Below are 24,773 nucleotides of genomic sequence, written 5' to 3'. Positions count from 1 at the left end.
AAAATTGCTTGTGACCTTGTACTGCTGCACTATAGAGTATTTTAACCTTACCACACCTGTTATGTACACTGAGAGCAAAGGCACACAGAACACTCTTTATCTTCCCATCGAAGTGATATCTATTAATCTACTCACAAATGTCTTCAGTCAAACTAATACAAACTAATAAAAGGAAAAAAATAGAAAAAAGAAAAGATTAAAGTGCATAAAGAAGAAAAAAGGAAGCTTCAGATTTCCTTTGCAGCAAATCCAAGTTCAATTAAAAATTTATTGTTTATGATTATAAAAAGTTCACCCTTTTTCCATTATCCAGATTTTTTTTTTAATCACCGAAATCAAAAATCCTAAGTACATTTTCCCCATAGGTAAACATCTATAAAGATTTGCCAGTCAACCAAAATGTAGATATTGTTTTTTCTTTGGATAATTGTATTAAGAGGCAGTTCCTGACCTCTAATTTGTATTAATTGGTCACTGATTGTGTTGTACTTACATATTGTCTTTGCTGTATGCTGTATCCTTCCTGATTATAAAAATGCTATTCCTTGTTTCTTGTGTCTTGAGTAAGTACATGGTATGATCTGCTAACAATGGCCAGTTCCAGTATCTTCCGATTCCTGTTGCCCAAGATGTCAAAAATTTAGTAGACTCATTTCATCTTTCACTGTGTTGCACTCTCCCATAAATATCAATATCCTCATAAAAAGTCTACCTTTGTGGTTTTCAATTTTTTTCCCTGCAAGGCAACATCAGTACTTAGATGTTCTGGAGGTTTTACTCTCATTACCATTAATTCTCTGAAAGGATCCTCAGCTTTTCAATAGCAGGCTTTCCAACTTTAACCGATCACCAGCATTATATCATCCATCACTTTACAGGTAGTTCATGAGTTGTGACGGCAATTGAGACTGGAATATCCATCACTAAGCGATGAGATCATAAAATGCAACCATATCATTTAGCATCGGAAATCCTTGTAACCATGGTTGTCAGCATTAACTGAATTTCACAGTGGTTAGGCAAGGCAACTTTTGGCTGCTGCTGAGTGGAGGAAGGAGTGGGGTGGGTGGGTGGGTGAATGAGGTGTTGCAGAAGTGCAGGTTGGGTTGGGAGCACAAGAGACATAGGCAAGAAGGATCAACAATGGGATGATGTGGCTCAAAGACATTCAATAATGGTACGGCATGGTGTGATCCACAGCGTGGATGTGCAGAGGTATGCGATGGGCCAGCATGGCATGAGCACAGAGTGGCTGGGAAGGTATGCATGTGAGGGGGGAAGAGACTTAGTCCAGCAATTTTCAAGCTTCCCTTAGTGGACTAAACAATCTTTAAAATGTTTTTAGAATAGTACATCAAACTATTTGCCACTTATGATACCTTTTGTCTGGTGATGGGACAATAACTTGGTCCTTAACACCAATAAGACCAAGGAGCTTATAGTGGATTACAGAAGAACTAGATCAGACATCCAGCCCTTGGTTATCAATGGAGACCAAGTGGAACAAGTGGCTAGTTTTTTGGGTGTTATCATAAAAGTGGACCTGACCTGGGGTGCTCAGATTGCAGCACTGGTCAAAAGGGCCCAGCAGTGATTATACTATCTGAGACTTCTCAGGAAACAATAACTGAATGAAAAATTGCTTGTGACCTTGTACTGCTGCACTATAGAGTATTTTAACCTTACCATACCTGTTATGTACACTGAGAGCATATGCACCAAAACAAATTCCTTGTGTGTCCAATCACACTTGGCCAATAAAAATTCTTTTCTATTCTATTCTATTCTGTTTGCTAATTGCATGGTGGCAGATAGGAGAGTGCTCCATAGGGTTAACATCATTACTCAGAGGATCATTGGTTGCCCTCTCCTCTCCTTGGAAGAGCTTTATAGCTCCCATTGCCTTCAGAAACTTCAAAACATTCTTAAAGATCCATCTCATCCTGGATATCCTTTTTTTGAACTATTACCATCTGGCAGACAGTACAGAATAATAAAAACAAGGACAGATAGGCTGAAAAACAGCTTCTAGTCGAGGGCAGTAACTATACTGAATTCTACTTATAGTGTAATATTAATGCAGTAGCAGGGGTTTTCAATTCAATTGTATAGAATGTGAAGGATGTGTGTTTTTGTTTTATTTTTATAGTTATGTACAATGTACACTGAAGATGGCATTTATACGAGGTGCAATGACAATAAAGTAAACTTTTCTATGATCCATGTTGTTCAGTGCAGCGTGATTTTTTTCACATTTTATTTTGATACCCATATTGTAGAAATATTTTTTACAAAACATGAAAGCATAACAGAACTAAACATAGAGGGAAAATTAAATGTGTACATTCCTTCTTGAGTGCTGTATGTGATCTTTCCTACATATTAATGTGAGGAAGGAAGTGTTTGCCTATATATTGCTGAATAGTTGGCTTAACATAGTGTAATATAGTTTATGTTCTACAATTAAAGAAATTGCAATTTTATCTTTATTCATGCCAGATGAAAGTGGCACATACTAAACTCACAACATTATACATATTGATTAAACAAATACCAAAATTTTATTTAACACTAAATAGATATTGCAATTAAAAAGTGTTAGTTGCAATAGTTACAATATAGGTCCTGCTGTAGTTTTGTAAGCCTATTACTGTTTTGCTATTTGCATAAATTTGCTATTTAGTAACCAATGATACATAGCAGAGTTACTGTAAGTACTGTGCACAGAAATCATACAGATACTACATGTCACATCAGTGTTAAAAATGAACAATGTGGATTTTAGAAATCAAGCTTATATCCCTAAAAATACAATTTCAGTTGAGAAGTTATAGAGAAAAAGACTTCAAAGATTTGCATGCAAATTTTACAAATAGAAATAAAAACAGATCTACAACTCTACCTACTTCGAACAAAATTAAATCTTTAATATTTTTTTTAAACTAGAAGCTGCTGAATTTGAATTTATATTTATTTATTTATTGCAGAATCCCTCACTTTCACAGTTAGGTTACGTTATAAATTTGCTACTATTTATTGAAAAGCCTAATGGCAGGATACAGAAATACAGCAAAGATTAGCATTACATTTTGGAATAACAATCTTAAAATTTTGAAAGAAAAGCCTAACGGTTTTTAAGCTGAAATATAAGTGATCAAAGTTAAATATTCAGCAAACAAGTCAATAGCTTTTTAAGCAGTTACAAATAATAAGTAAAACTATTGGCAAAAGAAAGCAAAAATAGTAACCAATAGTAATAGGTGCCTGGGTGCAATCCCAAAACATCTGGATTACCACTTGAACACCATCAGCTTTGACAAAAATCACCCTCAGTCGATTGGGAAAAGGTAGTTTTACTTGGAACAACCTATCTCCTGTGAGATCATTCAAATTCTGCTTATCTCCGGTCCTTGGGAAGGACTCTGAAGTGTATAAAAATGTCAAGCCTAATCTAAATAACTGATTGACTGTGTGACCTGCCATAATAATAAATAGCCAAGAACAGCGAACTTGGAACGTTTGGTGTCACTAGTTTGGGCATTTTTTAAAAAAGTATTGATCAGTGAACTACTCCATAGTTCTGCAGAAGATAGAGCCCTTACAGATGCTCCACTTATCGGCCTCTTGAGTGCTAAAAATAGAAGATGGAAGCATATAATTGAAATATAATTAAAACATTTGGCTTTCTTTTCCATTAGCAAATATTCTCCACAGAGTTGGTACTTTTAAAAGCATTAAAAACTACAGATTTCTTGAGGTCCAGCTATAGTACATGATCTCAATTCCATGAAATAAAATATTGTAATGTATTATTATTTATTGTTATTGGTTTTTGTCCACCAATCATTAAAAAAAGGAATATATTGACATATTACAAATGATAACAGGCTTGCTATATGAAATAGCCACTGGTTTAACTCTAACTTCTTTATGCATTCATATGATACAGTGACTATATTATCTGCAAATAAAGGTAAATTGTAGATATTTTAAAAAATGTCAGGTTACTTACAAAAAGTATACAGAGATTGAACAGAATGATTTCCAAACATGTGCAATCATGGCAGAATGCCATGTTTTCTTGAAATATAATTATGCATTTCATTATATATATATACTGTATGCTTTCCTCCAATAATTACGTCAGTGCAGAAAAAATACTATATGTAAAGCAACTGATTTTAGGCCATAGAATAGCTTCTTTAAAATCTATTAACTGCAATGTAAACTATTGGCGTCAACACCAAACTGCAGTAATGTCAAGAAATCACACGCAGAATGACATCATGCAAATGCTTCAATAATATACTTGCATCCTACCTTCTGACACAAGCAGATAATTTGTAGTATTTGCATGATAATATCATCATGTATGTATCAGCATTTGCCCAAGATGCCCCCCTGTGAGGACACCAGTGGTGAAAATTAGTGCTACTTTTTTGTTCTTCGTGCTGCTATTTTCTTCCAGCAGAACTTCTTTAGAGATCATGGTCAGCAGTTTCTGTATGGCCCATGGAAACTAACCCATAATTTCTGTAGGGTCAGTAACCAATTTTGATCCATCCCATGATGTCTTAAACTGTTCAGGGACAGGAAATTCTTTCTGTAGGGAGACAAGATGGACAATATCAGTTGGCTAAACAAGTGTTGGTTATGAACACAGTATCACCTTGATTAGCTTTCAGAGCTCAGAAATATGTGTATCATCAAGCAACCATATCATTACAGATACTGTATAAATACCATAAACAGAGTACAGGTAGTCCTCGACTTACAACCACAATTGAGCCAAAAATCTTTGTTGCTAAGCAAATAGTTGTTAAGGAAGTTTTGCCCCATTTTACGACCTTCCTTGCCACAGTTGTTAAATGCATCACTGCAGTTGTTAGTAACCTGGTTGTTTGGTGAATTTGGCTTCCCTATTGACTTCTCAACTCTTCAGTTCCCAAAGGCTCTTTAGAACAATCTGTTCAGTTTTTTAATAATTTCTAGCATATTAAGGGGGAGAAAGCTGGTCTCGTTTCCAGAAACAAGTTGTTCCACAAGATGGGACTTCCAACAGAGAGCTGCCTTCACAAGCATTTAAAATTAAGGTGACTACTTCACTATGCTATGATCAATCATGTAGTATACCATAGAATAGAATAGAATAGAATTTTATTGGCCAAGTGTGATTGGACACACAAGGAATTTGTCTTGGTGCATATGCTCTCAGTGTACATAAAAGAAAAGATAGGTTCATCAAGGTACAACATTTACAACACAATTGATGGTCAATATATCAATATAAATCATAAGGATTGCCAGCAACAAGTTATAGTCATACAGTCATAAGTGGAAAGAGATTGATGATGGGAACTATGAGATGATTAATAGTAGTGCAGATTCAGTACATAGTTTGACAGTGTTGATGGAATTATTTGTTTAGCAGAGTGATGGCCTTCGGGAAAAAACTGTTCTTGTGTCTAGTTGTTCTGGTGTGCAGTGCTCTATAGCATCGTTTTGAGGGTAGGAGTTGAAACAGTAAAAAACCATACAGAATATATCGTTAAATACATTATCTCCAGAGATACTGGCTCAATACGTATGTATGCTCTTTATACTTTTTGTTTTTCTAATTGTTACTTCTTGATTTTGTAAAAAATTCACTTCCATATGCTACTGCGTATGAATGAGGTTGACCACCATGGCCCAGAATTGCTCAGTTTATCAATTCCTTGTCTTCTGTCATTTACTTTATGCAATGTTCTAACATTTCTGCAGATGTTTTCATCCCCTAAAGTTCTCTGAGGTGTGAAGGCTAATTTGGGAAGTGCATGTATATTTTGTTGTGGATACACATTTCTGCACAGTGCTATCATAAACATCATCAGTTGTTTGAATGTGCAAATGCATAAAACAAGGTACATAGATTTTTTTTAAAAAAGGTTGCTAGGATATGTTTTATGCGTATTGCTCAACACAGCAGTTGGAAAGAAAAAGAAGTGGCTCACTGATATGTACCCAGCATGTTCATGTAATGCTTTATCTCGTTTTTCTTGCCATGTACATGTATATATACGAAGTATACTGTGTTGTTTCTCGGTGGCATAATATATGTGGATATATGCATACTTTTGTAGTTCTTTATTTATTTATTTTGTCATGTTTATGATATATATATTGGAGGTGGTGCCCCTTTGAGAGCTTTATGCAATGAAATTTCATTTTAATGTATGCCAGTTGATGTACATTCAAAGTGACAATAAAGTTATTCTAAGTCATCTAATTTCACATGAAGAACATAATGAAAAAAAACTATGGCGCACAGCAGCCAACCTGATGGATTCAGGACATTCACTAGAGGGCAACAACCCTCCTCTAATATTGCTTCCTAGCAACTAATGCACATTGATTTTGGAAAAGGTAAATAACCATCAAGATATAATTGTATATCTCCTATTCAGTTCTTTAGAAGCCCTATTAGGATCTTCCAGCAGTTGCAAAACAATCAGGGAAGCTAAGCAGTTTTGCTTCTTCCTCCTTTTAGAAGAGTGAAAAATAACAAAAAAAGTAATAATTCTACCATAGCATAATCAATACCCACCCACCCAGGGGTGAAATGCTCCTGGTTCGGACCGGATCGTCCAATCCGGTAGCGATGGCGGCAGGTGGTTCAGAGAACCGGTAGCAAAAATCCCTGCCCCCACCCCAGCTGAGCCACGCGATCAGAAATTTTTTTTTTAACTTTTAAAAGCATTTTTTCTTTGACCGAAAAAATGCTTTTAAAAGTAAAAAAAAAAGCAGCTGATGATCATGCAGCTCAGCTGGGATTATCAGAACCCTTTAAAAGGATTTTTTCGGCCAAAGAGGTTTTTTAAAAAAAAGCTTTTAAAAGGGTCCTCGAGCGATCCCAGCTGAGTTGCCTGACTGCCAGAACCTTTTAAAAGCATTTTTTACAACCTCTTCGGCTGAAGAGGTTGTAAAAAATGCTTTTAAAAGGTTCTGGCGATCAAGTAATTCAGCTGGGATCGTCAGAGCCCTTTAAAAGCTTTTTTTTCTCTGGTGATCCCAGCTGAGTTGCCTGCTCATCACAGGCTTTTAAAAGCATTTTTTTACAACCTCTTCAGTGGAAAGAGTTAAAGCGTTAAAAAGAAAAAAAAGAAAAAAAAGTTGGCCACGACCACCCAGTCACATTAACAACCCCCCAAGCCACGCCCACAAAACCAGTAATAACAAATTTTACATTTCATCCCTGCACCCACCCCAATTTATGTCTGTTTCCCACCCCTCCCTTGTCAATATACAAGGATGAAAACCAAAATAACTACAATAAGAAGCATTGGACTTTCTGGACCTCAGTTTCTGCCACACAAGGCTGAGGTGTGAATTAGCCATTGCCATCCAATAGTTGTTCAGTAAGCAGCACTGACTGGATCAGTTATGATGTCCCTCAACAAATCCAAGATCATGTGGAGATAAATAATTTTTCTACACTACTTGACCTAACCACTTAGGCAACAAGTTTGTATATGTTAACTGCTTTCTCATATGCATATGTTAACAGTTAAGCATATCGTATAAATCACTCTATCATGCAAGCTTAACAGGATTAGAAGAGTTAAATCCCATATTAAAGACTTTTAGGGAAATGCTTCTTTTTATTGATTTACCAAATATGCATGTTGCCAATTTCATTTTGACTTGTGACTGCTTACAGCACCGAAAATGTCCATGGTATATATAACAGGGTAAAAATAATAAAATATTCTTCATAAATATAAACATTAAAACATACACAGTAAACTAGCAAGCAAATTTTGACTAGCAAAAAGAGTTTGGTCTTGTGGTGAAGGCACTAGCCTAGAAACCAGAAGATTGAGTTCTGCCTTAGGCATGAAAGCCGGCTGGATGACTCTCTCTCAGCCCAACTCATCACACAAGGTTGTTGTGGGGAAATAAGAGGAGGAGGAAGTATTAGGTATGTTTGCCACTTTGAGTTGTTTATAAAAATAATAAAACTGGATAAAAAAGGTCTAAATAACACCACCACCACCAGAACTTTTTGAAAGTAAAACTGGCCAAAGTCCTATGAGACACAAACTGCTCTATTTTCTACAAACAACTCTATTGTGGTCATACAAACCAAATTTCTGAGGACTATACTTGCTGTCCCAAAAAGCTTTTTCAAGACAAAATAAGTATCAGTGATACACTAAAGAATTTAGTTTATGCTTCTCTGTTTTGTAAAATGTAGTACTTACATAGTCGCCATTCAGTGGTATCAGGATGTTCATTTCAGATGACTTAGCACTTACAATCTCACAATCTAATGATTCCTCACTGAGGTATATATGGCAGCCTTCAGTTTTGTTCACTGAAATGGTTGGCACTTTCCCAAGTACCTAAGACAATAAAGTCAGAAATCGAAACTAAATAAATCTTTATCTCCCCAAGAGGCTAATCCCTAGCTCTGAGGCTCACACTGGCCTATGTGTAATTATCTTAACCTGCCTCAGAGAGAAAAATAGGTCGTTATATAACATGAAAAAACATTCTTTGAAAAAAATTCTTTGAATTATAAATAACTATGGTAAAAGAACATTTTTAACACTTAAGGCAGTGACTGTGTCAGTCCAAACTCAGCTAATGTGGGGGACTCTTTCCAACTATCCAGTTTCCTTAATTCAGTTCTGCCACTCAAAATACCAATTTCATAAAGATGAGGAGATGGATCACGCCAATGAAGTTGCTGAAGTGCTGTCCCGGTGTTTGGAGGCCGTACGGGTCTGGTTGGGGAGAAACAGGCTCAAGCTTAATCCCTCCAAGACGGAGTGGCTGTGGATGCCGGCACCCCGATTCAGTCAGCTGCAGCCGCAGCTGACTGTTGGAGGCGAGTTATTGGCCCCAAAGGATAGGGTGCGCAACTTAGGTGTTCTCCTGGATGAACGGCTGTCGTTTGAAGATCATTTGACGGCCGTCTCCAGGAGGGTCTTCCACCAGGTTCGCCTGGTTCGGCAGTTGCGCCCCTTCCTTGATCGGGATGCCTTGTGCACAGTCACTCATGCACTCGTTACCTCTCGCTTGGATTATTGTAATGCTCTCTACATGGGGCTCCCCTTGAGGTGCACCCGGAGGCTTCAGTTAGTCCAGAATGCAGCTGCGCGGGTGATAGAGGGAGCTTCACGTAGCTCCCGTGTAACACCGCTCCTGCGCAGACTGCACTGGCTGCCTGTGGCCTTTCAGGTGCACTTTAAGGTTTTGGTTACTACCTTTAAAGCGCTCCATGGCTTAGGGCCTAGGTACTTACGGGACCGCCTGCTGTTACTTCATGCCTCCCACCGATCCATATGCTCTCACAGAGAGGGACTTCTCAGGGTGCCTTCCGCCAAGCAATGTCGGCTGGCGGCCCCCAGGGGAAGATCCTTCTCTGTGGGGGCTCCCACCCTCTGGAACGAACTTCCCCCGGGTTTACGCCAAATACCTGACCTTCGGACCTTCCGCCGCGAACTGAAAACACATCTATTTATTCGCGTGGGGCTGTCTTAAATTTTATTGGTTTTAAATTTTTATTATTAATTTTAAGGGGTTTTTAGTTTTATATATTTTATAATAAGTTTTTTAATCTGTATTTTTAATTGTGTGTCAGTCCAAGCTCAGCTAATGTGGGGGACTCTTTCCATCTATCCAGTTTCCTTAATTCAGTTCTGCCACTCAAAATACCAATTTCATAAAGATGAGGAGATGGATCATCTTACAACTGAATAGAACTTTTTTCTATTTTGGATTTGTTTTTCCACACTAATGTTATATGAAGATGGGCTTACCTGTATCTGAATATCCTTGGAATTTATTACTTCAACAATACCAACAACATTGTCAAATACAAGGCCAAACTTTTTACAGTTGTCTGGAAAAAAAGAAAAGGATTGTATAGAGAGTTTATACATTTATATTGTTTTTCATATGAGAAGGCATTTTTTTGCCACTTCTTGCAAATAGCTATGAATAACTAGTTATATGATTATCTCTACAGATGTCAACAAAACTATTTTAAAATATTCAGCTAAGGTATAAACCCTTGCAGAATTGAGCAGTGTTACATGATGCTTATTTGGAAGAATAAACGAATGCTTGCCCAGAAGACTTGTAATGGACAGTGCATTCCTAAACATGTTTATTTAAAATTAAGTTCTGCTGTGCACCATAAGACTTGCTCAGGATAAATGTGCATTTCAGCTTTAGTCTTGTCCTAGAAGTGAACTTACCAATAGTAATGGAATTAATTTTTCCTTTTATCTGTATTGTAGATTTATTGCACTTGAAGATGTAAGCTACTTGCTTGAGTTCAGTGTCTGAAATTAATAGGTCATTCTTGTCCTGCTGGTACTCCTGCATTGTTTGGGGAAAAAGGTTTAATTGATCTTATATTAGTTGATGCCACAGAAGAGAAAGTAGTATTTGCACTTTCCTCTCAATTTCTACTGTTTAAGAGAGAGTAAAGCAAGTGGAGGGAGAAGGAAAAACGTAACTTGCAATTACATTCTACAATTGTTTTATATCTGTTTCCCAATTTAGCAGTAAATATCATTAGGACATAACACTGTTTATGTTTAAGACACTTTGGTATAGTCATTAAGGTGCTGGTCCAGAAACAGGAGACTCTGAGTTCTAGTCCCACCATAGGCATGAAAGTCAGCTGGGTGACTTTGGGCCAGATGTTCTCTCTCAGCCCACCCCACCCCACAGGATTGTTGTGGGGAAAAAGGAGGCAGGAGTATTAGAAGGTTTACTGCCGAGTTACTGTATATATAAAGAGATGAAATGAAAAAATATATCAAAAGCAATACATAACATGTATTTAAAAAGGAATATGGTTCAAAATGGAAATCAATACAGTACATTAAATATTTGTATGTAAAATAAAGCACAGAAGAAGGAACCAATTACTTATTTGCTGAATATGCTCCCTGCAACATGCATATTACAGATCCTAGAATATACTCCCAGGCACGCAGCTAAAATTTGGCAGCAAAATTTCAATTCAGTAACATGTTTCCATCCTATGGTTGCCCTCACTTTCAAATACAGGGCCAATAACCCTTAGCAGTCCTTGAGAGTAAAATAACTACCGTAAATGATACTGTCTAAACACAAAATGGTTTGTCATTTTTTAAGAGAGCATTCTATCTTGAACATTTGGCCTTAGGTAAAGAAACAACTTATATTGGAAATGAAATTTAGTCAACAATAAGTTAATGCCACCACCTTTTTCCTTACGATAGAAGCAAATATTGAATTTTGGGCTGAATTTTATAAATTCAGCATTCTTTTGTTTTCCTTTCTGTCAATTTCTTAGGGTTAAAAAACAGGGTCCTGCTTTTCAAAAGAATGTGGAAATTACAGTAGTTGAGAAATACGGCATCATACCAGAGTTTTGGCAACCCATAAAAGCCAAGAAGACTGAGCACCGGTATTTTACAGGGCTGTCTCTCCCACTGGATGAGATTGATTCTGTAGACTTATCCTAAGGGAAGCTGATGAAAAGCCTTTACCAAGGAAAAGACTAGGATATCTAAACATGACTATAATGTTATTATTATAAGATTGATAAGGAAGAATAGAATGAGTTGTAACTATTCATTGTTTTTCCTTTATTAGCAAATGCATAAGGAATCATTTTCATTCTTCCTTCAGCCAGAATGCAATCTCTGTAAATATGGAAATGTCTTATTTCTTACCTGGTAACAATTTAATCGAAGTCTCACACTAAATGTAAAGTAGACTTACTGTATGATATAGTTTCTAATCTAAATTACAGCCCTGCTACATCTTGGTGATTGCTCATTCCAAGTATTAACCAGTCCCAGCCTGGTTCTCAGCCCAAAAAAGCTAGCTAGATGTTGCTACCTGCTGGATCCAATATATGTTTCAGTTGGTTATTTAAAATTCTTAGGAAGTAAAACTATTAATCCTATTAGAAAAAATTCAAGCACACAGTTCTTAGGTAACAATTCAATGGAAAAGTCACTTACAATCAATTGTAAGATAATTTTCAGGTCACCTACAACTTAGTTGAACTTACCACTCTCCATTTCTTGCCTTCAAGTTCTAACACAGGAGAGTAACTCTTTTGAGAAAGTATTTTGGGAGATTCAGAAGCATAGGTTTTGGTAGGAGATTGCATTGGTACTCCTTGAGCACGCAGACTGGGATTTTTATGGGTCTTCTGGTCATCAGAGACATGTCTAAGTCCTATAAAAATCACAAGCAATAGAATAAATTTTAAAAGTTTTTTTTTACTTATAAACTTTGCTTTGTTAATATATGATACTCAAAGTATTATTCATGTACTGTATTTAGTAAATTGATGTATATTTGAATACATCTATTTATAGAACATTCATCTGATTTAATTGTCAAATTTAAAAATATGGTAGAGCTTAACGTTTCTCAGAAAGTAAGGAGTAACCTTAAGTCTCCTGGAATAATTCATGTTGCAAGAGATACTCTCAGCCTTTAAATGTTATCTAAACCAGAATCATGAGACCAGCTCTCCAGATGTTGGCATCTCCCATCATCTTTCATGTTATTGCCAAAAGCTGTTGGAAATTCCTAACACTACGGACCACAGCTTATTTGTCCTAACCGAAGGTATTTATTTTCGGTGCTCTTATTGACCTGAGCGTCCTCCAGATCATTGCCATATTTATTTATTTGTTTTGTTTCTTTTGTTTGTTTAAATTATATAGCTGCCCATATTTTAATCAACTCTGGGCAGCGCCCAATTAATGCCCTTATTGATCTGAGTGTTCTCCAGTGCAAATGTGGGTATTTATATTTCAGTAAATCCCTAGTATGGGTAGTAGGTGATGTATCGCTGGGCCCATGTCCATACAACCATAAATGTGGTTGTAGTAATTGAAATAGGACAAGAGAGTCAAAAATGGGCATGCACTATGCCCCAGAAATAAAACATGAATGTGGACTTCTAAGGAAAAAATGGTCAGCTGAAGAAGGCTCAACTAAAAGTAGAGAATAAAGATCAACTAAAAGTAGAGAATAAAGATCCAGCAGAATAAAGAACCAGTGGAGTTCTTTAACCAGATTGGCTAATTGTAATTCCTCTCTGGACAAGGAAATGACTTGAAATTGCCCACAAGTGCTCCAAACACTTGCTCCTCATGAGAAGATTGCAAGACAGCAGTTTCCAGCAGGTTTAAACTCTGGGAGACAAGGGAGTGGCGGTGCCTTTAAGCGTACTAGGCTCACATACTTCCTTTTCTAATTACTTTCAGAAATTGCTTGTTAACTGCTTTTCAGCTATTAGGTATGTTTGCTTCAACAAGTTTGAATTTTATTTTATTTTTCTTTTGAACTAAACATCAAAAGGGTGAATTAAAATGTTGATTTTGGCACTCTGTTCTCCACTAACAACCTGTGTTCCACAGAACAAACAACACATTTGCTTAATGAACGCTACACAGAGAGCAGGAATTGTTAAATGAGGCAATCATATGTGTGCCTTGCTTAATGAGCACAGCAATGTATAACCGTCAGTCTGGTCTTAATTGTGGCTACAAGTTGAGGACTAACTGTAATGGCAAATACCATTAAAATTAACTTCTGGGTTCATTGTTCAAGAATATGTGTCAAATATTTTTAAAAAATATTCCATTCAAAATTTGAAAAATATTCAAATTTAATTGTTCTTCTCCTTTACCTGTAATCTTCAGTTCCTTCTATTCCTACTGGTGTCCAACCTTCAAATCCCATCCTATCATTTTTTTCTAAAATGAATTCAAAACAGAATATTTTCCCATGGGAAGGATTCTTATAATTAATTTCAAAGTCCATTTCAAATCCATCTGAACCCTTAGTCTGTTTGTAACTTTCCAAAATCAATACTCTAAACACCATTTTGCTGTTTTTCCAAAAAAATATTTTTTCTTAAACTCAAATTTAAAACTTCTTTTAATGAGGAGGAAATTCACTCGATGGATGCAATAAAAACTTGTTGTTACAAACATTCTTAATATCTGATAAGCAGTAAAAACAAACAAACCCAAACAGTGATTATGAGGTTTGGTTGAGCTTTGTGTCCACACAGGCTACATTAGACTATGAGCTTAGATGGAATCCCCTGACTCCCAGCTGCTCACATAAGCCAACTGCTAAAACTTGGGTTCCTACAGCCTACTCACAAGGAGCAGCTGTCTGGAGTACATATGGGCAATCTCGCAATCTCAACTTTCTCCGGAAGGTTTCGCCGGCCATGATCCAGCATCTGACTGCCAATCTCCATCATAAATGCCATCCCCACTGCTTCAGGGATGTTCAGCTCACCATTTCTTCACCAGAAGAAATCTGCAGTGTCAGATTTCCAAGTTTAGCATTTTTAGCATCAAGATGCTTGCATTCATGAAAGCAAGTGTTTTTAACTTTTACGAGAAAACGTAGAGAGTAATGGTTTGAAGAGATGCTAAGTTATGGTAGGCTTCATACCTTTAGTAATTGTCTCTCCCTGGTTCAACTGCGCAAATAAGGCTGAACGAGATGCAGTTGCATCATCTTTTGCATTTTCTGTATTGATGGCAGGAGGAGGTCCTGGTGGCGGAGGTGGAGGTGGTGGCGGAAGGAGGCCTTGCTTGTTCCCTAGAGCAAGCAAACTTGATGCTGCTGATGCTACTGGACCCTAATTGTATTTTTAAAAAGTAAACAGATGGAGTTTCTGTAAAGTGCAATTTTACTCCAATGTTGTGAACATAAGACAACCAAATGAACAATTTCAGTTAATAGACAAAAAAGAGGAGATATTTCTCTGTAACAGCCATACAGGTAGTCCTTGACTTTCAACTGTTCATTTAGTGACTATTCAAAGTTACATCATCACTGAAAAAAGTGAGTTATGACCATTTTTCACACTTACAGCCATTGCAGCATCCCCATGATCCTATGATCAAATGCTTGGAAATTGACTCATATTTATGACCGTTGCTGTGTCGCAGAGTCATGGCATCCCTTTTTGTGACCGAAACACAAGCATAGTCAATGGGGAAGCCAGATTCACTTCACAGCCATGTCACTAACTAAATAACTACAGTGATTCACTTAACAACTGTGACAAGAAAGTTCGTAAAATGAGCTAAAAGATACTGGACTAGAATCCATGGTTGGAAAAAATGATAAAAAACACAGAGATTTTAAACCTGAAGTTTTTTTATTGGGGATCATACCCGAAACCTATAATAGAGAATTGAGATATTTGATTGTGAATGTTGTAACAGCGGCTAGGATTGTGTTTGCTAAAAATTGGAAAAATGAAAAAATACCAATGCAAGATGAAATTATCAAGAAAATAATGGAACGTGCAGAAATGAGTAAATTGACATTTGAAATTAGGGAGCTGGAAGATAAACAATATTATAAGATATGGGACTTATTTTATCATCGGTTAGAAGGAAAAACATGTTAATGAAGTCTGAGAGAGGTTTTTACAATGGAAAAATGGTTGAAATACATATTGATTTAAGAAGATGAAATGAATGATGTAATATGATTAACATAAAACCGAGAATACTTGACATGAAATGAGGGAAAAAATACTTATATTTAAGCAATGATTAAACCAATATATTTGGAACATATCATATTGATAAAATGTAAAACTAGATAAATCGTATGTTATACATTTGCTGAAATTGCACAAAAGATTTGTAATCAACCAACCGACACACTGTATTTGTATTGAAGATGTTTTTATGTTTGTTTGTTTAAAAAATAAAAAAATAAAAGAAAGAAAGAAAGAAAGGTCGTAAAATAGGGCAAATTTCACTTAACAAATGCCTCACTTAAAACAGAAATTTTGGGCTCAATTGTGGTTGTAAATTGAGGACTGCCTTTGCCCATCAGCTATTTCACCTGGTAACTAGACTTTCATTGCAGCAAGAATGCTTGAAAACAGGTGGTGTAAAATTTGTGCTTTATAAAGACATCACTAGTATACATTTACAGAAGAAACACCTTGACAAAAGATCTATGTCTCTGGGCCATGGTCCACCTGTTCTAGTAGGTTGTTATATGATCTTCTGAGCTTCAGAGTCTCTTTTTTATGTCTGGGTGTATGTATGAACAGAACAATATAGGATTCTGTAATTATATGAAGCGTACAAAACTTCGTAGGGTTAGTGCCTTTTCACCGACAGAATGCAATTTTATTCTTTCAGGATTTTACTAACTAGTTGAAGTTGAGCAGATGTTCAGTTAAACATAAACATTTTTCAGATGTTGATAAAATATATATATTCCTGAAGAAGTACATTAAAGACAAACTTAGAAAACTTGGAATAAACATGACCTCCAAGGTTCCTTTCAACTTTGTTACCGTTACCTACAAATTAATCTGGTTTAAGGAAGGCAGAATTAATATCCTTAAGAAATACATACAAATATCTGACCAAGAGAGTTGGGTTTGTAAAAATACTGAGAGGTAGGCAAGATACACATAGTTCACAAACGCTCAAATGTTTGGCAGATTTCTTTTATTTTTGGACTCTGATGTGCCTATTTTAGAGCTTATAATGTCATTTTCATGTTTCCTACCTCAAAAGGGCAGGAAACCGCTGTCAGTTTCCACCTCTAGCCTGAGAGGAAGCTCCAAGAGAAACAAAAGTATTGTGCTTCACATTCAAGCACCAAGGCACTTCCAGGTTGAAAAGATTATCCAGTGACATCTCTGTTGCCTTGGGGAGACCCGGTTGCAGGCTCCTTTCATGTCCTATTAATGCGCCCACTGAAGTCGTACCTCTTTATCTACTCCCGTTTGCATGCTTTCGAACTGCAAGGTGGGCAGGAGCTGGAGCAAATGACAGGAGCGCATCCCATCACACAGTAGCACTTGGGTCTCGAACGCGGGTCTGCTGTTTGTCAACCCAACGTTCTAACCACGTGTGCCACCACGCTCCTCAAGGGCTGTTCTAAGCAATAACAAAACAATACATGGAGAAAGCCATGAGATTTATTAAGCATAGTTTATGGCTTTGTGTTATATGTATATCGAGCCACTCTGTCTTGTTCAAAAACCACAATCAAAGGAAGTCATGTCTTACTGCAAAAGGCATAACAAATTACCTAGTGACTTTTATGATTGATTGTTTGATCTGAGTGCCTCCCATCTTGTCTAGAATATATGTTAAGCAATATAACACCTTTACCAGTTCAGTATTAATGACCCAATAAAATTGGCTATTATGCTATGGGCTATGTATGAAAATCGACAAATACCTGATTGCTCACAACTTCAGCTTGAAAAAAATGTTACCTTTCCATATCAATAACCATCTGTGAAACATGCTAAAGCTGGAAGCTGTAATTAAAAATGCCATGGCTCAGGCAAAACCAAACATACCTCATTATAGCTTAATAGCATAGCCATTCAGTCACTGTGTGAGGGTTATTTATCAGTATCTTTGCAAATTGTACTTCTACCTTCAGTTTTTAAATGTGATTTTTAGTGGGAGAAGAAAAAAATTAAGAAGGCCAACACTCTCATCTCTTCTCCTTTTACAAGTTCCAAGGGACGCGCTTTTTAGTTCCTGCTGTCATTCATGAAACACTAAGATTGGATTATTACTATAACTTCCATTTAAAACCTGATATTCATCCATTTGACATAACTGTTTCCCTGAAAATTAATGTGAAAATGATATGTAGCAACCTCCAATAAATATTTTGGCAGAAGTATTATCATATATTATTAGTTGGCATAATGTATTGTCATACATTGCCTAACCATTTGAAATAATGGACAATAACAAAAGAGAACAGCTGTCCCCGAAGGAGGCAGCTGACATAAACCTAGGAGGCAGACATTGTAAACATTTGTGCTAAATAGTTTTTATAAGCTGTTTATAAAGATTTATTGTTAAAACATCTGCTCAGATTTAATCTAATGAATTGCTAGCAATAGCAAACACCTGCTGCATGAAGGCAAGGTCAACTCTTGAGAACCTGTAACATGCCTGGGGAATTATGAGTTTACAGAAGCCATGAGCTGAACTCTGTGCATTAAAATACACAGAAAAGGTGATTTATGTAATTTTAAAAACCAAGTTAGGTAAAGCTGCAAAAGAATGCATGAACAAAATGGGGAAAAAAATCAACCACTGTTATTGGCACAACTGGGACATGTTGTTCTTTGTATGATTAAATGTTTAAAATGTAGGTCCAAGTATACAGTCCTTGGGTTACAACCATTCAATCAGCAATGGGTTCAAAGCAGGGGTGAAATGCAAAATTTGTTACTACCAGTTCTGTGGGCGTGGCTTGGGGGGGGTAATGTGACTGGGTGGGCATGGGCAACTTTTTTTTTTTACTTTTAAAAGCATTTTTTCTATAACTGAAGAGGTTGTAGAACAAATTCTTTTAAAAGGCTCCTCTGATGATCTCAGCTGAGTTGCCTGATCATCAGAGGCTTTTAAAAGCATTTTTTACAACCTCTTCGGCTAAAGAGGTTGTAGAAAAATGCTTTTAAAGGGTTCTGACGATCCCAGCTGAGCCACACGATCATCAGAGGCTTTTTTTTTTAACTTTTAAAAGAATTTTTTCGGCCAAAGAAAAAATGCTTTTAAAAGTTAAAAAAAAAACCTCTGATGATCGCGTGGCTCAGCTGGGCATGGGGGGGGCAGGGATTTTTGCTACCGGTTCTCCGAACCACCTGCTGCCATTGCTACCGGATCAAGTGATCCGGTCCGAACCAAGAGCATTTCACCCCTGGTTCAAAGTTACAAAAATGCTCATTAAGGAGTCTTACCATGGTTCCTTGGAGTTCTGGTCATTGCAGCAATCCCACAGTCACATGACTGAGATCAGGGTGCTTGGCACCCAGCTCACAATTATGACATCACAGTGAGTCACAGTCACATGACTGCAGTTTCTAATGATCCCTGCTGGAGAGCAAAGTCAATAGGGAGGCCATCAGGAAGTCAGGAGATGTGATCAGAATACTGAATAACAGAGTTGGAAGGGACCTTGTAGGTAATCTAGTCCTTCTCAAACAGGAAACCTATAATATTTCTGACAAGTGACTGTCCAGCCTCTTCTTGAAAGCCTCCTATGAAACACCCACAACTTCTGAAGGCAAGCTGTTCCATTGGTTGATTGTTCTCACTGACATAGTTTCTCCTTATTTCTAGGATGAATCTCTCCTTGATCAATTTCCATCCATTATTCTTTGTCTGGCCTTTGGATGCTTTGGAAAATAGGTTGACCACCTTCTCTCTGTGGCAGCCCCTCAATACTGGACCACTGCTATCATCCCTGGTCCTTCTCTTCACTACACTAGTCATGCTCAATTCTTGCAACCATTCTTCATACATTTTAGCGTCCAGGCTCCTAATCATCTTTCCTGCTCGTCTCTGCACTCTTTTTCAACGTCTTTTTTGTAGTATGATGAGCAAAACTAGATGGAATATTTTAGGTGTGGCCTTACTAAGGCTTTATAGAGTGGTAGTAGTACCTCATGTGATCTTGATTCAATCCCTCTGTTAATGCAATTTAGGATTGCATTGGCTTTTTTGGTTGCTGCCAAACACTGCTGGTTTATATTTAATTGATTGTTCACTAGGACTCCAAAATCCTTGAGGTCCTCGCTTAACAACATGCATGGTCTTTGTTTAACTGATATAATTGCCTTCGCTAAGTGGTGTGGTCACGTAAGTTCCATTTTACAACTGTGACTTAGCATCAGAGTTCCTGGTCTCACTGCTATCACAACCTGAAGACTACCTGTATATAATATTCCTAATTTTCTTGTAACCTGTCAATTATGGAATCAAAGAGGCTAAGAGATAGAACATTTAAAACCTTCTCCTAACTCATTTATTTCATAAAATTCTTTGTCCTGGAAATATAACATTGCTGGGAACCAAAATGATATTTTTGTTTTTTCCCCCTCTTAGTTCAAGAATAATTTTAATCCCCTCCAACACCAAGCTGGGAACCCTACTGTACAATAATGTATTAATTCTCTTTTTTCACAGTGGAAGGTAAGGAATAGAGCACTTACAGTTTTACTCCAAATGAGTCCAGTTGTGTGGTATTCTTTTATGTATGCTTGAAGCTCTGTCCAAATATTCAGGAATGATTTCACCCAATCAACGTGACGCAAATCACTGTAACACAATAAAAGCTATTTGTACATGTTCTTTAGGATCCCTTCTGACCTTTAAGTCAAGGAGAAAATTGCCACTGATGGTAATTTGTAATCTCTTGAATCGTATTTAAAAAGCTACCTACTGAAATTCAATACAGGTAGTCCTTGACTTATGGCAGCAATTAAGACAGAAAATTAGGTCACCTACATGCTGGGTTATAAAGTGAGATTCTACTGATTAATGATGGCAATCCCTGCATCCCAGTTGTCATCATTAACTGAATACACAGTTGTCAGATGAGACATTTTTGGCTGGTTTCCCACAACAAAAGTTAGTAGAGCAGGGTTGTCAAACTGACGGCCCCGCTGGCCGGATGCATCACACACACAGGCCACGCCCATCCTTTCAGCTCTGCGAAGGGGAAAAAATGTCACGAAATGTCATGTGACGCGGTGATTTTGACACCCACGCAGTAGAGAATCCAGCAGGAAGTTTGAAACTCTCAGGCCTGCAGGCAGGTAAGTGGCTGTTGCCAGGAGGGGGTGAGGGGGTGTACAAGGGGGAGGGTACATGAGATGTGCAGCATGGGGTATCTGAGGGTTGCAACAGAGGGTTGGGGTGAGTGTGTGAGGTGGTGAACGAGGTGCTGTGTCGATCAGTTTGGGTGTGTAATGCTATGTGTGTTCACTTTTAAGATTTGTAGACTTTAATTCCCAGAATTTTGGGAGCTGAAATCTGTAAGTCTTAAAGTTGCCAAGGTTGGACACCCCTGCTTTAGAATGTAATAAACATGATTCAGACACACCAGCCAAGTAAAGTAATTAAATTGGTTGATGGAGGTGGTGTTGGGGAGTATTAACTTACCTATGCTTGTAGTCTTTTAACACCCTATTAGTATAAAATGCAGCAGCATCGTTCATCTCCTTTACATAAGGCCCTGGCTTAGCAGACTAAAAGAGAACACAGGAGCATTGTATAAAATCACAGGAATCCATTTTTAAGAGAGAGAGAGAAAAGGTAAATTTAATCATGGGGGGGGGGAGACCCTCCTTCCTATTTTAACTGAGAGCTATTTCAAAGAAACATAGATATATCAGAGCTTGTGGAAGTCTGTTTTGCTGACCTTGTTCTCTAAGAAAAGTAAGGTCACTTCATGATACCAGGTGACTATTTAGGACTATGCTTGCAATTTCCTTGGCAGCAATAGGGAAGCAGTCTGGAATATTTGCCATCGCTTTATTCAGGAATGCTTTCATGACTTCACAGTTTAGACTGCAGGCCTGGTGATCTCCTAGCCATGTACTAAACAGATCCAACAGCTTTTCCATTGGTCAAGTCAACTAAAGGTTTCCACCCACAAATCCCACTATTGAGGGATGAAGTCCCATTCAATCAAGTTTAAAGAGGAAATCTTTAAAAGTGAAGTGATATAATACCATCTGCAAGCAATGAGATCTGAACCAGAGTCAAGCCAACCCAAGGTTGCCTGGTAGATAAGGGTGAAAAAACTGGTTTTGTTTCGAAAATGTCTACTTCTAAAATTCAGGACTTACAATTGTTATCCATCCAAGAGCTGGAATACTTTCGCTGACAGCAGACAGATGATTAAACATATTGCTTCCACGATTTCTCTCTCTGAACATCTGAATTTCCTGAATCTTTTCCGATATTGGTTTTAGAAGAATGGCAACTTCATTCTGCAATATAAATAAAATAAAGAAATCAGTAGAACAGAAATGGGTTTTTTTGTATGTGTACATGCATGCCTGTGTGTGCGCACACATATACAAACTGATTTTCTTGTCATTATTGAAACTGAGATCTTCTCAAAATTTGTTCAGTGTGTTAAAGCTACCCAGCTCTAAGAACACTTCCGCTATCAGAGAATGTCTAATGTGATGACGACATGATGTGTTTTGAAATATTTGAGGGTAATACCAAATGATGAAATGTAGATAGACTCTGAACTAAAAAATCAACTTCCTGGGCTTTTTAAGGTTCTTACGTGATGAATTGTCTTGTGAAGTAAAATGTGTTTCAGTTGTTATATATCTGGGAGCCTTCCTGTTCATTCTACCCAGTGGATTCATAAATATTTATTTTCTAAAGTTCTGCCCTTATAGCACTAGTATGAAGAATAGTCCAGAAGATATCAAAGACCCAGAAAAGCATATGGTGAGGATTAGTGCTTGTAGAAATTTATCCTTTTTAGGTAAATAGTCATCCATATTTAATAAGAAAAAAGTCATTTTAAGTAATATTAAATGTCTGTGATTCAAAAGTTATCTCATTTCTAAAGCCATAAAATTGTCTAGAGCCCAGGGGTGAAATGCTCCCTATTCGGACCAGATCGGGCGATCCGGTAGCGATGGGGGAGGGTAGTTTGGAGAACCAGTAGCAAAAATCCCTGCCCCACCCTCCGCCCATGCCCACTCAATTGCCCAGTCCCCACTTGCCTACTTAGCGCTTCTTTCGGGTTCACTCACAATGCCTGCCTTGCTTCAGTTACTGCAATCAATTGCATCAGCTAGCAACTCAATCTGTCTACCTGCAATCCATCTCATGGTGAGCAACTCAATCTGCCTGCCTTGTCCCTTGAATTGGGTAAGTAACTGGGGTTTTTTTGAGGGGGGAGCTTTAAAAAAATAGTTAATTGGGGTTTTTTTAGGAGTTTTATTTTTTTTAGACAGCAATTTAAAGAAGTTTTAAATTTAGCTGCTTTTATCTAAAAATATAAATAAAATAAAATAATAAAATAAAATAATTGTGCAGCTTTCTGAGATTTGGTGTGTTTCTGTATTTCACTCTAACTACACAAACACACAAAATCTCACAAAGCTGTATGTGGCATTTTGTGTGTGTGTGTCACTTGTGTTGTGTGTGTATAAAATGTGAAAGTTGGTTTTTGGTACCTCTTATTGTTTTGTGTATTTTGTTTATTATTTTTATTATTTATTATTATTGGCCACGCCCACCTGGTCACCTGACCACCAAGCCACACCCACCAATTAAGCCATGCCCATAGAACTGATAGGGAAAATTATTTTCACTGTGAAATTTCATTAGCATTCTTCAATTTTTGTGCAGAGGAGATTCACTCAGGTTTTAAAATCTTATCCTATGGCAAGGATTCTCCACCAGCTTCAGCACAAATTAATAGTTTCACCTTTGTTTCTAGTGCTGGAGAGGTCCTTTTGGGTAAGGAAGTTTGGCAAGATTTTTAACAGCTGCTTTGATCCCACAGTACAATTGGTAAGGAAGAGTCGTGGTGGTGCAGTGGTTAAAATGCTTGCAGGCTAATTCTGCCGACTGCCAGCAGTTTGATTCTTACTAGCTCAAGGTTGACTCAGCTTTTCATCCTTCCAATGTCGTAAAATGAGGACCCAGATTTTTGGGGGCAATATGCTGATTCTATAAACCACTTTAGAGAAGTTGTACAGCACTGTGAATGGATATATAAGTCTAAGTGCTAGTGCTATGGAACTAAATATGCACCACTAGAACAACAGCACAACCCAATGCTAAATGCATAAGAGAGGATAGAAAGGGGTTGGGCTAGGAAAATATGGGCAGTTTTGGCGGGAAGAAGTCTTGATATGTTTCTAGACCATTGGTGCAAATGAACTTTTTTATTTTATGTCTTTAAGTCACTTTTGACTGCCTGGATTAGTCCCAGAAATTATTTTCTTGGCAAGATTTCAGAAGTAGTTTGCCATTGCCTCTTTCCTGAGGTTGAGAGATAGTGACTAGCTCAAGATCATCCAGCTGGCTTTGTGCCTAAGATGGGAGTAAAACTCATTGTCTCCTGGTTTCTAGCCTGATACCTTAAACAGTACACCACATTGGCTCTTAATAACAAATGGAATATACTGGCATAAATCACATAATAGCACTATTTTCCCTGCATAAAGTGATTTCTTGAATGGAAATGATCAATTGCATAATAGAAAATCACATAAACAGAAATTACATAAAGGGAGGGAAATTGTATTTTAGTGGGAATTCTTTATACATAATTACTTTAATTTTAGTTTATTCCCGTTCCAAAGTGTTTTTAAAATAACTTCCCACTTCTTGTTTATTTAAACGATAATTTACAGTTGTTTTTAACATATTGCTTAAGTTGAAGCATTTGAAATAAATTCCAAATAAGTAGAAAAGTTTAAATTGCAGTTTTCCAAAGAGTAATTTTGCAGGCAGTAGCTACTAGCCAGCTAGCATACGTAAAGTGTAGTATCAGATGATGGTTTTCTCATGTGACCATTTCCACTTCACATACAAATATAGAACATGACCATAAAAAGGAACAAAGCATTCACTCTGCTAAGTAATTTATTGTAGTTGTTACAGGATTGACATGCCAGCTGGAATTATCTTCTTGGCTCTTGCTATTTTTGCATCTGCAGGGAAATGACGGGCTCTTCAAGATGGAATAAAATGTAAGCACCGCTAGCAGAAATGTATGTCAGAAAAATCACAATGAACAAACATTTCTTTGTGACTTACTGGGCATGGATGCTACATTTGAACTAAGGAATCCTAGATGCTTCAGAATGCTAATAGTTTTGTTTTCTGTTATTTACTTTAGGATAAATTGTGCAAATCCCCCACACACCCCACTCCGGTAACATTGCTTCTGAA

At 37.2% G+C, this 24,773-nt stretch overlaps 1 protein-coding gene across 2 annotated transcripts in view; it reads right to left on the bottom strand.

Moving 5' to 3' along the window:
- Window positions 1–2,231: 2,231 nt before the first annotated feature.
- Window positions 2,232–24,773, bottom strand: part of CAP2 (cyclase associated actin cytoskeleton regulatory protein 2) — a 44,676-nt gene continuing 22,134 nt past the window's right edge. For both annotated transcript variants that reach the window (XM_058175741.1, XM_058175742.1), the window contains exons 5-13: window positions 21,686–21,829; window positions 20,997–21,082; window positions 20,045–20,150; window positions 14,485–14,674; window positions 12,065–12,234; window positions 10,248–10,371; window positions 9,807–9,889; window positions 8,244–8,384; window positions 2,232–4,603 (exon numbers count right to left, since the gene is read on the bottom strand). In XM_058175741.1, coding sequence (XP_058031724.1) covers window positions 4,520–4,603; window positions 8,244–8,384; window positions 9,807–9,889; window positions 10,248–10,371; window positions 12,065–12,234; window positions 14,485–14,674; window positions 20,045–20,150; window positions 20,997–21,082; window positions 21,686–21,829 — 1,128 coding nt within the window. In that variant the 3' untranslated portion in view covers window positions 2,232–4,519. The remainder of the gene's footprint in view (window positions 4,604–8,243; window positions 8,385–9,806; window positions 9,890–10,247; window positions 10,372–12,064; window positions 12,235–14,484; window positions 14,675–20,044; window positions 20,151–20,996; window positions 21,083–21,685; window positions 21,830–24,773) is intronic.

The sequence above is a fragment of the Ahaetulla prasina genome, chromosome 3, assembly GCF_028640845.1.
Source record: "Ahaetulla prasina isolate Xishuangbanna chromosome 3, ASM2864084v1, whole genome shotgun sequence".
Lineage (NCBI taxonomy): Eukaryota > Metazoa > Chordata > Lepidosauria > Squamata > Colubridae > Ahaetulla > Ahaetulla prasina.
The sequence above is the reverse complement of the archived record's forward strand: the minus strand, read 5'-3'. Positions and strand labels throughout refer to the sequence as shown.